The sequence below is a fragment of the Suncus etruscus genome, chromosome 3 (genome assembly GCF_024139225.1).
Source record: "Suncus etruscus isolate mSunEtr1 chromosome 3, mSunEtr1.pri.cur, whole genome shotgun sequence".
In the NCBI taxonomy this organism is placed as follows: Eukaryota; Metazoa; Chordata; class Mammalia; order Eulipotyphla; family Soricidae; genus Suncus; species Suncus etruscus.
This window is the reverse complement of record NC_064850.1, coordinates 103,960,370-103,974,558: the sequence shown is the minus strand read 5'-3', so window position 1 is coordinate 103,974,558 and position 14,189 is coordinate 103,960,370. Positions and strand designations below refer to the sequence as shown.

Genomic DNA, 14,189 nt, shown 5'->3' with positions numbered 1-14,189 from the left:
CCCCAGCCCCGCGGAACAGCCGGCTCGCGGCTCCCCCTGCGCGCACGCTTTGCTCCGAGCGAGCCTTCGCACCCGCGCAGAGCGCAGCCCGGGTTGGGGGCTTTTGTCTAGCTCGCAGAACAGAGATCGGGGCGGCCGCTCTCCCCGTCCCCCGCTCCGAGAGCACCAGCCCAGCCCTGCCCAGCCGAGCCGAGCCCCGCTGCCGCCCGCAGGGCCCTTTAAGCGCCGCGCCGCCCGCTCGGGCCGCGCCTCCCGCCAGGCTACGTGCGCTCGGGGCGGGCGGCCGCCGGGCCAATGGCCTCCGCCGCGCCGTGGGGTGCGGGCTCCTCCCGCAGGAGGCAACTGTCAGCGCGCGCGGGCGGGCGGGCGGGCGGCTCCGTCCTCGGCCCGCGGCCCCGGCAGCGATCCCGGCGGCACCGGCCGGCTCCGCGCTCCCGCCAGGCTGGCCGCAAGGCCGCGCCGCCCCCGCGATGGCCCCGCCGCCCCGGGCTGCGCGCTGAGCTGCGGGCGGCCTCCCGGAGAGCCCGGGCCGGAGCGGCGGCGGCAGCATCATGGCCCCGACGCTGCTCCAGAAGCTCTTCCACAAGAAGGGGAGCGGCGGCGGCGGCGGCGGCGGCGAGGGCCCCGCGGCGGCCACTGCCCAGAGCCGGGCGCCCCGGGAAGGACCCGCGCTTAGGTGAGGGGGCGCCGAGGGGCGATCTGGCGCGGGGCCGCCGAGAAGGGGAGTGGGCTCCCCACGTCTCGTGCTCCGGGACCGGGCTGCACCCCGCGGAGGGACCCCGGGCGCCTCCGTCGGGCCGATCCGCTGCAACCCCGGGGGGTCCCCTTCCTCCGCCTCGCCTCCCTCGCTGTCCCCCGCAAGGCCGGGCTCCGTTCCCCCTTGCCAAGAGTTCCCTCGCGGCGCTGTCGCTGGCTGGCGAGGCTGATGCATGTGAAGCGGGCGGGGGGTTCGGAACCCCTGCCCGGCCGGGCCGCCTCTGGGGCGCGGCAGAGCTGGGCAGAGCTGTCATTTTTCTTTTTTCCTGGGCTGATGCGACCTATTGTGGACGTGACCGTGCTGGGAAGTTGGGGAGGCGCAACAGCCCGGGGAGGGAAGAGAAGGGAAGGGAAGGAAAAGGAAGGAAATAGGAAGGGAAGGGAAGGGAAGGGAAGGGAAGGGAAGAAGGCATCTTTCTTTCTGCTTCTGGCTGCAACACCCAGCTCTCACCCACATGGGCCATGCGAGTCAGTGGTTTTCACATCAGTGGCAAGGTGGATGCCGCATGATGCATGGTGTGTGTGTGTGTGTGTGTGTGTGTGTGTGTGTGTGTGTGTGTGTGTGTGTGTCTGTCTGTCTGTCTGTCTGTGCGTGTGTGTGTCCCTGCGCAGCAAAATGCCTTTATGAAATGGCTGGAATTTCAATTTAATCACGGTAACAGATCCCACTGGAATCCTTACCTTTGCAGAGGAAGAGTGTTTATTGCGCGTGTGTGATCTTCTGAACTGCTTTTACGTTGATGTCTCCTGTTTGCGACGGCGTGCTGCTATAATTCCCATTTTACAGACTGGGAAACAAAACCACCTCACACTTGGGCGGTTTGAGTGATCTCCCCAACTCTGCCAGGCACTGCTTATTTGGACCCAAGCGGTTTGACCGCAGAATCCAGTCTTTAAACTATGCCATCCTGCTTCCCGGCGCTGACTTTTAAAAGATGCTTTAAAATGTCATATATTGACTTTCAGCACACTTATGTTGTAGAATTCATATATTTATCTTTAAGTAGGCTCCTTCCCCCTTGTCATTAAGAACAAATCTACCCCTAATATTTTTTCCTTTTGGCTAAAATGTCTTGAAAAAAAAAAAAACGGTTTATTATGAACCAAGTTGAGACCCAGTATAATAAACTTTTTAAAACTTTGGGTGAAACTTTGAATGAATTGTGGCTCAAAGGTTTTATGTTCTAGATTTTACTTTTCTTGAAATCTATTCATTTATTTATTTAATTTTTTATTTTCTTGGGTCAACACCTTTAGGGGTTACTCCTGGCTCTACCATCAGAAATGACTCCTGGCAGGCTCGGGGAACCATATGGGACCCCGGGATTTGAATAATCTGCATGCAAGGCAAACGCCCTACCGCCATGCTGTCTCTCTGGCCTGAAATCTGTTCATTTAACACAAACACACACACACACACACACACACACACACACACACACACAAATCCCCTCATTGAGCATGTGAATTACCAGTAACTTGTGTTTAGGGGCTTGAGGATATTTGTGTAGGGTTTGGCTGTGCTTGGAAGGTAAGTTCTGAGGACTTTCAACTACCACTGTTAAATTCTTAGGTTTCCTAAGTTTAGACTCTTGGAATCCACATAGTTTTTGTAGAGAATTCTCTTCCTCTCACAACTTTGAGGCCCAGAGTATGCAGTTTCTTCTCTTTCATCTCAGACTGGAGGAGGGGAACTGAACCTGGAGAAAAAAGAAAAGGCACATGGGTTATAGGTGTTTTACCTATGGCCCTTCTTGTCAATTGTATTGAAAGCTATGCTATTGTTGGTGAAGATAGTGGAGTCACACTATTGCTGTTTCTGCTTCTGTCTGCCCAGTTGCCCACCACCATTTTCCTCATCTGCAAATTTAATTGAGTGCCTGTTGAACAACAGGAAAAAAATAGTAGCTATATTTAGGGTCTGGCCATATTAGGACAATTCCTTCCGACTTGGAACATTTTCAGGATAGTGTTCTGACTTCCCATTGGTGTGCAATGATGAGCCACATGCCAAAGACTATTTTTTTGGTTTGGTTTTGTTTTCCTTGATGGTGTTTTTAAAGATCATCATTAGGATTTTTTGACATGTTTTCTAGGCACTGTAGATGCCCTCAGACTGATTGGAGATCAGTTGAACATCTTACCTAAGGGAATCCTTCAGAAGCTTGCCAGCTAGGGATAGCTCTGGAAAAAGAGAAACATTAGATGTTACAAAGAGCTAAGCAGATGGGGCAAAAGCCAGGACACAGCTGCCAGAGCTGAAGTACCTACAAATCTTCCCTTTGGTCCTCTTTACCTGGCCTGAAACTAAGATGTTTTGTCGCCCTCCTGAAAAGCTTATTGGGAAAATGCTTTTCTAGTGGCCTTGGGCCTTTTTATCCACATTTTACTAAACAGGAGGATAGAAGGATACTTCATACAAGAAGCCCACTCTAGCTGAATAGTTTCTGAGAAGTTAAGGTACAAACTTTAGGTTAAAAACCGAGTCTGCTAAAAAAAAAAAAAAAACAAAACCGAGTCTGCTTGCCATAAATTTTTACTATTTTGCACATTTCAATACAGGATATAATTTGTAGGTTGAAAGCTCCTCTGAGATTTCAGGTATAGTGAATTGGGGGTATTTTGACGCTGCAGGGGTGGGGGACACTAAGTGGTAACAGTAAAAATAAGACCCAAGTTTTATTTGTGTCTATTTTGGGGCCACATCAAGTGGTGCTCAGAGCTTCTGACTTGGCTCAGGGATCACTCCTTTTGGCCTGAGAGGACCATAAGAGGTTCTGGGGATCAAAATCAGGTCTGTCATGTGCAAGGAAAGTACCCTCCCCTCTGTAGTAATATACTAATATCTTCAGTCCCCAGTATCCTATCTTTTATTTGTTTATATTGATAAATGTATATATGTAATCATTTGTGTTTGAGTTTGTAGGTGCTTTTTTGTATCTTTTCTCTTTCCAAGATGGACTTAACTAGTTATTTGAAACTTCTCTGAAGTTTTGCCTTTCTTCATAAAGCCCTGGATCTTATTTATTTATATATATTTTTTTGGTTTTTCGGACCACACCCATTTGATGCTCAGGGGTTACTCCTGGCTAAGTGCTCAGAAATTGCCCGTGGCTTGGGGGGACCATATGGGACGCCGGGGGATCAAACCGCGGTCCTTCCTTGGCTAGCGCTTGCAAGGCAGACACCTTACCTCTAGCTCCACCTCGCCAGCCCCTGGATCTTATTCTTTCTACTGTGCTTTCTTAATCCTCTGTTTTCACATACTATAATTGATAGAGAAAATCTAGCTAATTTAAGTAGTTTGTAACACAGGTTGTTTTTAGATCTTCCTGTTTTCTGACATCCAGTCTTAAAAAGAGTGGATTATTATGGCCAGAGAAGTAGTGCAGGGGTTAAGATGTTTGCCTTCCATGCAGTTGACCCAGGTTCAATCCCTGGCAGCACATAGGGTTCCCAGAGCACTGCCAGGAGTGTTCCCTGAGCACAGGGCCAGGAATAAGTCCTGAGCACAACTGGTTGAGCACTCCCTAGACCCTCACCCCTCACTGTTCTCATTGTGATGAGACTGAGGACAAGACTCTGACTTAATTCCTCCTTCACACAGAGAAATGACACTGCCTTCTCCCATCCCACCGCCAGCTCCCAGAACACTAGCTCTTTTAAGTAGATTTTTTTTCTAAAGGAGGATGAGACATTGTTGCACTACACGCAGGTTTTTAATTTATGTAACACAACACATGTGCCTATATGCAAATAGTAGCTTTGATTTTCTTTAACTACTTGGCAAAAAAAAAAAAAAAAAAAGCCTCTATTTCCCTTCCTTCCCTCCACTTGTTCCTTCTTTTGGATGAATTGGTCCACTCCTGACATACTATCTTCTTATCCTGAAACATGGAGTAATTAAATATCTTTGACAGAGGTAAAGAAGGGCCTTTACCATTTAGGTCAGCAGAGTCTGTTAAATGCCAGTGGGGGAGGGAGGCGTGAAGCAATAGCACAGTGGGGTGTTGGCCTTGCACATGACCAACCCAAAGCATCCCATATGGTGCCCAGAGCCTGCCAGGAGTAATTTCTGAGCACAGAGCCAAGAGTAACCTCTGAACACTATGGGTGTACACCCCCCAGAAAAATAAAAAAAAGAAAAAATACCAGAGGGGCAGGATGTAGCTTAGGGGTTGAACTACGCCTAACATCTATCATGCCCTGGGTTTGATCCGGAGCACTGAAAAACAAAACAAAACAAAAATCAATTGGAAGACAAACATAGGAAACTCTTGATGTAGTCTTGCCTAATGCACTATGGCACTGTGTTACCATGTTAACATGACACTGAACCAGTTTCTTTATCTCTACTTCTCAGCAACCAGTTGGATAGGATAGACTTGTAAGGAGGCGGTAATAGGGGTTTGAAGAGCCTTTGAGATGTCACAAATGCAGTACAAAATGATTTCAAATACTATTGAGAGCTTGGAGGTTATGGACTTAATCTCCATATGTGAGCCATTTTTTCAGAGGGGACCCCTTTCCTACCTTCTGGACCCCCCCATCCCCCACTCTCAGCAGTGCTGCTGGCCGTGCTGGGCTTTGGCTCCATGGTGCTAGAATGGAACCCAGGAAGGGATGTGGGCCTCGTTTAGGTCACTTGAGCCACATTCTCTGCCATCTGATTAGGGTTTTCTTCCTGTAGAGGAGGAGGCATAACTGTGTGTGTGTGTGTGTGTGTGTGTGTGTGTGTGTGTGTGTGTAGACCATGTGGTTCTGGGGGCTGGAACTTGGCCCTTTTCTGTGCTAGTTCTGTGTTCCAGCCTTGTCTCCCAGCCCATGTTCTGCTATTTTCACTTGGATAGTGTTGGCAATGAAACAGACCCTATATTTCAGAGGAATGTAGATGTGCTCAGCAGATCTAGCCCAGGCCTAGAGGGAGGTTAGCCTATGGAGCAGTGCTGCCTGGAAATCATTGTTGAGTTTTTCTTATCAAGTTATAGAATCATTTAAGCAGGGCCAGAATGATAGTATAGAAAATAGGACACTTGCCTTGCACATGGCGACCCAGGTTTGATCCCTGGTGTCTCGTAAACCTCCAGAAGGGATTCCCGAGTGCTAAGCTAGAAATAAACCTTGAGCATTACTAAACCTAAAACCTAAACAAACAAAAAACCAAAGTTGTCTCCCCAAAATTGCATATAAACAAAGGGGGTAATTGTTAAAATCATTCAGCCATGTGATGAATGATATTTTATAGTCTGAAATCTTTTTATGTGTAGGTATAAAAGTGTGAATGTATATTAAACATGTGTAGACACATCTAGGTATATTCACACAGATGTATGTGTATACACCAAATCTCAATAGGAAGTGTGGAAACAAAATATAAGCTTATATGGCTAATTTTAAAAATGGATTTGTGCTTGATAATATGTTTGTGGGAGAGAGTAGACTGAGAGTTAATAGCACCTCATGCCTGTGTATTTGCTGCGGTTGCCAGGGGCTAGGTGAATATTTTACAAGGGGAATTTTGCTTTTTGTTGATATGTTGGATTTTGCTCTAGTGATGTTTGCTGCTTTGCTGATTTATTTTAAATAGTAGACAGACTTTGAAGCATTTTATAGGATGAGGGAGGTGGTAAGGCTGACACTTGAATAGCAACTTGAACTTTTTCTCTTTGTTTTTATAACTGGTAATTTTGATGATTAAATTTAGTATGTTGTGCATTTTAATGTACTTCAAGCCTAAGCTCATTACAAGCCCCAGCAGGTCTATTTAACTGAAAATTTTGATAATTGTAGGCAGTATATATGGTCAAGAATTTTTACATGTCACTGCTCACCTTGTACCCCATTTGTACCCCCCCCCATAATTCAGTATACTCTTTGCCCTGCCATTTAGGGGACATATATACTGTTTCCTACATGCACCTTGGAGCGATCTAATTCAGATTTATTTGAAATATGTGTAGAAAAAGCAACATAATCTTTAGATTTGGGTCTGCTTGGATAAGTTCAGGAGCTTGGTTGGACTGGGTGGATTTAAACTAAGTTTGGGAATGTTAATTGGTCACACTGCTTATTGTCCTTTGGCTTAAGAGATGGTCTGGAGAGATGGGTCAGGGTTTGCAGACTTTTAATGCACAGAATACAGGCGGAAAGAGATCACTGGCTTTTGTTGTTAGGTTTCAGGTTTTATTTCTTGGGGCTTACTTGTGAGGTCAGTTGAAGGAAGCCACTTACCCGTTGTATTTCTTTGGCAAAGGAAGTTGTAAACGTCCTGGTACTTATGAAATCCACTGCCTGCCAGCGTGAAGTCCTGGTGGGCGAATCTGATTAGGGAGCCGTAGTGTGCTTATTTCTTCAGCCACTGTTTTTCTTGGTGTGGGCGCCAAGGAGCCAGTGTTTTACTCTGATTATACAAGTCTCCTGCCTTAGTGTGAACTGTCAGGCCTGCCCTGTGAGATTATGTCCTCGGAGATAAAAAGGCAGTTTTGCCCTGTGCATGTGAGTGTGCTGAAATACTCAGCGAGTCCCTCCTTACCGAGTGTTCTTTATCTCAGGTTGATGAAAAAATGGTTATTATGTTAAAGAGGAAAAAACAGGATGGACTTTTCCAGTTAACTGGGCATGTAATAGTGATTTCCCTCCACCCCACCCTGCCTGTAAATGGAACATCCATGACTCACTTCACAGGGTACACAGGCACTTTTGTAACCATGCTTGAATGGGGAGGGTGGGATGTGATGGAAGGAGATGGGCTGGCATGCCCCTTGTGTTTAGCCCAGTCTGTCCAGCTGCCTTTATAATGGACTTCTGAGAAGCACAATACTCCTTTTCAGGCTTCGTGCTACATGTAATTTTTTTTCTTATTGCACTTTCTGTTTGTGCCCAAAGAATACATGATATTAAAACCAATAAATGCAGCCATTAATACTGAAAAGTTGTGGGTAAGTGTTGGAGGGCAGTGTGCTCATTCTCTTACATAAGATTTGAATATTAGCTTGAGTCCAGATCCCTGGCTCTTGGATTCTTCTCTCTGGCTGTGTGCCTTTCATTTCTGTATATGTTTAATTTTCTAGCTTTTTATCCCTTTAAGCTTGTCCAGCTTATAAATGAATTTGCAGATTCCTCTAGCATGTGTGCTCTTAGCCTGTTGCCCAGAAAAGATAGCTGCATGTTGGAAGTTAATAGTTGCACAGCGTAGGTGAACAGTCTCAATTCTGCACTTATGGAAGTACTTTGCTAAGAAAATAAAGGCTGAAGAGAAAGTACATCAGGAAAGGCACTTGACTTGTCTTTGGCTAACTGCTTTTGATCCTTGGCATTGCATGTGGTCTCCTATCTCTGCTGATCGTGATACTTGAGTGATAGTGGGTATGGATCCATACAGTGTGTGCACACAGAGAGAAAGTCTAGAGTTCTCTTATTTAAAATATCCTAGGTAACAGTGTATGGTAAGGACTAGTAGAAATTCAACATTTAACATGACTTAAGAAATTATGCTACTTTTAAATATTTTATTTGATTTAATTATGCTTGGGACTTTTTACTACTAAATGCAGCAATGTCAGGATTTAATGGTTCATTTCTGCTCGATGTTATTTATGGTTTTATCTATCAAAATAGTGTGTATGTGTGTGTTTTAAAAAGTATTTTACCCGGGCCCGGAGAGATAGCACAGCAGCGTTTGCCTTGCAAGCAGCCGATCCAGGACCAAAGGTGGTTGGTTCGAATCCCGGTGTCCCATATGGTCCCCCGCGCCTGCCAGGAGCTATTTCTGAGCAGACAGCCAGGAGTAACCCCTGAGCATCGCCGGGTGTGGCCCAAAAACCAAAAACCAAAAAAAAAAATATTTTACCCAGGATCACAAAAAACACAATGTGCACTCCTATGTTCATAGCAACACTATTTACAATAGCCAAAATCTGGAAACAACCCAGATGCCTGACAGCAGATGAATGGTTAAAGAAACTGTGGTATATCTACAAATTGAATACTATACAGCTGCTAGAAAAAATGAAGTCATGAAATTTGCCTATATGTGTATGGATATGGAAATTATTATGCTGAGTGAAATAGGTCAGAGGGAGAGAGATAAGCATATGTGGGATTTAAGAAAAATAAAAGACAGTATAGTAATAATACCCAGAGACAATAAAGATGAGGGCTGGAAGGACCAGCCCATGATATGAAGCTTACCATTAAGAGTGATAAGTGCAGTTAGAGAAATAACTACACTAACAACTACCATGACAATGATAGAGAGAGAAATGTAATGTCTGTCTTAAAGATTGGCAGGGGATGAGGGAGGAGGAAAATGGGGGACATTGGTGGTGGGAAAGTTACACTGGTGAAGAGGGGTAGGCATTTTACAATTGAAACCCAATTACGAACAAGTTTGTAATCGAGTGCTTAGAGAAATTACTTTCATCAAAATAAACAAAAAGTATTTTATCCACAAAAGTTTTTACAGGACAAATTAACATTTGACAGTGTAACAAACAAGAATCTGCTTAGCAGCTGACATGTCAGTCAGTTAAACAGTGTTGAGTGGATTTTTGCCTTATTAGATAAATTCTGCTACCTAAACTTTTTAGTCAGTTGTCATGGCAACTTGCACTTCTTCACAAGTGAGACAGTTAGATGTTAACCTGTATATTCCTCAAAAGATGAAGCAGATTCTGATTTAGGATGTGTGAGGACGAAGAAACAAAATCTAATCTGTTCTGCTTTTAACTCTTTATAAATACACTTTAAGCTGCCAACTCTCTGTTGTGCCCAGAAAATTAAATTACACATTTTCTTTCTTAGAGTTGATACCTTTGTAGTTATGTGGTGGTGGGGGATGGGGAGGTGATTAGTACATTTATTATTATTTAGCTTTTGATTGATTGTCCTTGCTTCAAGTTTTTTTGTTGTTTTTGTTTGTTTTGGGCCATACCCAGTGGTGTCCAGGGGGACCATATGAAATGCCGGGGAATCAAATCTAGGTAGGCAGCCTGCAAGGCAAACACCCTACTTGCTGTACTATTGCTCAATTCTCACTTTAAGCTCTTTTTTTAAAATAATACATTATTGAGAAATGTTAACTGGAATATATTTTATATTTATACCTCTTTAATGCAGTTGAATGATACAAATATATCTGGTTATGGGCCAGAGAGAGATAACAAGGCACTTGTCTTCCACAGGACCAACCTAGATTCTCTTCCTAATACTACATAAGGTCCCACAAACACCACCAGTAGTGCTTCCTGAGCACAGAACCAGGAGTATACCCTGTTCACCTCAAGGTGTACCTCCAAACCCAAAAACCATGGAAGAATATACAGTTATGATTAGAAGACAGATCTTTGAGTTCTTCTGAACCTTCATGCTGTCATTTTATATGTAAATCTTTCATTTTTTTTGTAGTGTCAAAGGTTGAACCCAGGACCCCACACATGCAGCACATGTGCTTTCCTGCTGAGTGACACCCCAGCCCATGTATGTGCTTGGCAGCAAGCTACATTTAATGCATTCCCATTCAAGGAATGAATTTTACATTTTTAAAAACTAACGATCTTTAAAGATATTTCTGGTATTTAGTGTTTCTGAATCTAATCTGTTTGTTTGTTTTTTTTTAAATAGGGAATTTCTTTAGGGGGCACATCCAGCTCAGGTGCTCAGGGGTTACTCCTGGCTCTGTACTCAGAAATCATTCTGGGGGGTGGGGCACGAGTGGTGGCGCAGCAGAAGGACATTTGCCTTGCACGCAGCTGACCCAGGATGGACCTCGGTTCAAGCCCTTGGCGTTCCATATGGTCCCCCAAGCCATTTCTGATTTCTGATTTCTGAGTGGATAGCCAGGAGTAACTGCTGAGTGTCAATGGGTGTGGCCCAATTTCCCCCCCAAAATAAAAAAATCACTCTAGGGAGGCTTGGGGGAACACATGGGATGCTGGGAATAGAACCTGGGTTGCTTCCAGGTCAGCAGCATGCAAGGCAAATGCCTTACCCTCTGTGCTATTGCTCTAGCCCCTAAATAGGGATTTTTAAAAAATTTTTGTTGGGGGCCATACTTAGAGGTGCTGGAACCTGGGGACCCCTCTCAGTATTTCTGTGGGGAGCATACAGGGCTAAATGGGGAGGGCGCCCAGTGTTGGTTGGTGAGGGGGTGTTATACAATACTGGGGCACAACCTTGGAAATTGTTTTATCCACATTTTAAAAAAGGAACTTGGTTATAATTTCAAAGAACCTTTTTTCATTAACATTAATGAATAAATTTTTCTGGCACCAAGATCAGAGGGCAAATACTCGAATGCCCCCTCCAAAAGTAAACTCTTCAAAACAGCACTAAGGGTCTGAGATCAGTTACAAAGTCTCACAGCTATTGAAAGCAACTTATTGAGATGGTGATTCATTTATTTATTTATTTATTTTACTTCTTTTACTTACAGAATGGAATGAATGGGTTGGTTCTTGCAAATGTAAGATATTGCACATTTAATTATAGAAAGAATCTTAGGTATTCTGAGACTTGCGAGATCCTATTGGTTCATTCCAAGAAAGAAGTGCTTTAGGGAAAAGATGAAATCATCTTCACTCTCCAGCTCTGATTTTTTTTCATTTGAAACACTAGTTTAAGATGGAATTTGTGGAACTGAGTTCTTTAGGCGTGTTCCCCAGGCCAGCATATACTTTATGAGGGTTTGCACTGTGTGAGGAAGTGAACTCTGAGTAAACATTTCCCCCAGCATATCAGGCGGCAACTGTTTGTTTTAGAATGGTACATTGATTAATAAGCCTGTTGCTAGGGCAGAAACAGGTAGCTAAATTATTAGCTCTGCCCAAAGAGGGAACATGAACCCCTAGTAGCTGTTTGACTCTTTCTCAGTATGTAGGACCCCATACAAACCCCATAAACTTGGATATTTGACTCCTTCTCTGGGATATACATTGCCTTGTGTTATATGTTCCTGAAATATTGTTTACAGATTAGAATTTGATTTGGCTTTTTATCAAGATCGCTGATTTAAAAAAAGTTCCTTATTCAAAACCAAATGAGATCAAGCGATACATGAACTATATAGTCACATCCCTCATTGTCTCATTTCCCAAAGGTTACCTTATTTATACCGGGTTCTTTTTATAATTTTTTTCAGAAATAGTCTGTGTGATTCGAGGGGGAAAAATAACCCAAAAGCAACCAAACTCTTTTGCTTCACCCAAAAAAAATTTACCATTCTCTGTGTTTTGCTAATAGTTGCCTGATGTTCTTTTGATTAAATGCATAATATACCAGGTTGCTCTCAAGTCTGGCTGGACATTAAGGTGATGAGATTTACCTGCCCGGCTGCCTTCTCAGAGATCCTGACTGACTTCACCCAGGCTGGGCCTCTACCTTCTTTCTGCCTTGTGGCTATACAAATTCAGGAGACCATTAAAAAAAAAAAAAGCACAGCCCTTTTATTTGGGATCAGAGAATTTGATGCAGTTTGGGGCATGGACTCTTCAGGTTAGCATCTCAAACTTCCAAAGAAGGACAAAGTTTGGTTGGAGGATTGTTCAAGGGAGGTAAAGCAGGATGGGGTCATGGAGGCTTAGGTAATGGTGATCAAGGGAAGGAGTCACAAGGCAGAGTTGCTCAGAGAAAGGTGCCTCGATGTAAAAGTAGGTAAAAGTTTTCTTTCTCAATCTTTTTAGACAGGATATTCTTCCTGTTGCTGTCATCTTGGAATGTTGGTGGTTTGGCCTCTTCTGTAAAAGCATTCTAAAATAGTTGTTCTTGCTTCACTGAAAATGACTGAGCTTTTCACAGTCTGTTTGAAAATCTAGGAAATTCAGAGCACAATCAATCCAGTGATTCTCACCAGACCCCCTGAAGATTTGGATGATTTGTAAACTTTCTTTGTTATAGATGGGGAACTTTTGGTTAGAAACTTCTAGATAAAGATCCAGAGTAGAATTATTTTTTCCCAAATAGCCCTTCAGAGACCTCAGAGGTGCTTATATTCTGTTTCTTATTTCTCCTTTCCTTTCCTTTCCTTTTCTTTCTCCTTCTCTCCCAACCTCTCTCTCCATTCAGTGCCCAGGCATACACCCGAGGCTGCTAGTTTTTTGAACTCTATCCCAGCCCTGATGTTTTTACTCCTCTAATGCTTCTGCCACTTGGATATGACTGTGTTGGCTTAGTGGAGCTGCTTTAAAACTCCTTCAAAGAAACTTGTCTTTGTAGCTATGATTGAACTTAGAACATAGGTCACTCTTGGTAGTTGAGGCTCACTTATCTGCAGAATGTGACTTAAAGAAAAAGCATTTCTATATCCATGGTGTTGGGGGGCAGACACACAAACTTTGATGTGTAAGGGTGTTCCCTCTCACTCATCCTTGGGGTTCAGCTTGCCTCAGCAGTACAACTGTTAAGATTGCCTTGACGTGAGCAGGAATACCTGGGTTTGGACTCCCAGCCAGACTTCTGAGCAAGCTTTTTTTGAGTGACAGAACCATCTTCCGGGTCCTGTGAAACTACTCTTTAGGAATTATCTGAAAAATAGGGTGATGGGTTAAATACGTGAAAAGAATCTTACTGGTTTCCTAACAGTTGGAGAGGCTAGACTGTGGTGCTGACTTCACAGGATAGTGTGTGCTGGTTAAAGGTTTGTAAAAATGTTTGCTAGAGAATGTTATTTCATATGTCAGATGGATGTAAAATTGCTTTTCTGGCAAGGTTGCTGTGAAGGCCGGAGAGAATACATGTCAGTTGCACTGCTTGATGCTTGGTGCTCGATGCTAATAGGTGTTTATAACTGATGGCCATTCTCTTTCAGAGGCTTGGTTATTATTATCCATCTTTTCCTCTCATTCCTCCAGTCCCTTTGCTATATTAACCCCATCTCTGTAGTCTCGAGATTATAGGTGAATGGCAAGCAGTTCACCTTTATCTAAAGGTTGCGTTCCTTCCTGCAGGTTCTGGGGACCACTGTGGTATAGCATCACGGACTGGTGGAGTGGCCAGCTCAGCACAGACACTTGACTTGGCTCTTGGCACTAAAATTCAAGTGGAGGCAGTTTTACTATGTGTGGTTATCAGCAAGTAGGAAAATGCCTGTGTTTCTTCTTCTTCTTCCCTCTCTCCCCTTCCTAGACCTCTCACCTAAGGGAGAAAATAAAATTGATGCAGGCCTGTAGCATCACCACTGCCTCCCTTCAAACTACCTCCCCCACTCCTGTTTGTGTTAAAAACCCATACTTATTATGCCTTACAGAGCGTTTTCTTTCTTTCTTTCTTTCTTTCTTTCTTTCTTTCTTTCTTTCTTTCTTTCTTTCTTTCTTTCTTTCTTTCTTTCTTTCTTTCTTTCTTTCTTTCTTTCTTTCTTTCTTTCTTTCTTTCTTTCTTTCTTTCTTTCTTTCTCTCTTTCTTTCTCTCTTTCTTTCTCTCTCTCTCTCTCTCTCTCTCTC

The 14,189-nt window shown here is 43.9% G+C and overlaps 1 protein-coding gene across 2 annotated transcripts in view; it reads left to right on the top strand.

The window, feature by feature from the left end:
- The first annotated feature begins 542 nt into the window (after nt 1–542).
- The window catches only part of FNIP2 (folliculin interacting protein 2), a 144,692-nt gene continuing 131,045 nt past the window's right edge, over nt 543–14,189 (top strand). For both annotated transcript variants that reach the window (XM_049770227.1, XM_049770226.1), the window contains exon 1: nt 543–676. In XM_049770227.1, coding sequence (XP_049626184.1) covers nt 552–676 — 125 coding nt within the window. In that variant the 5' untranslated portion in view covers nt 543–551. The remainder of the gene's footprint in view (nt 677–14,189) is intronic.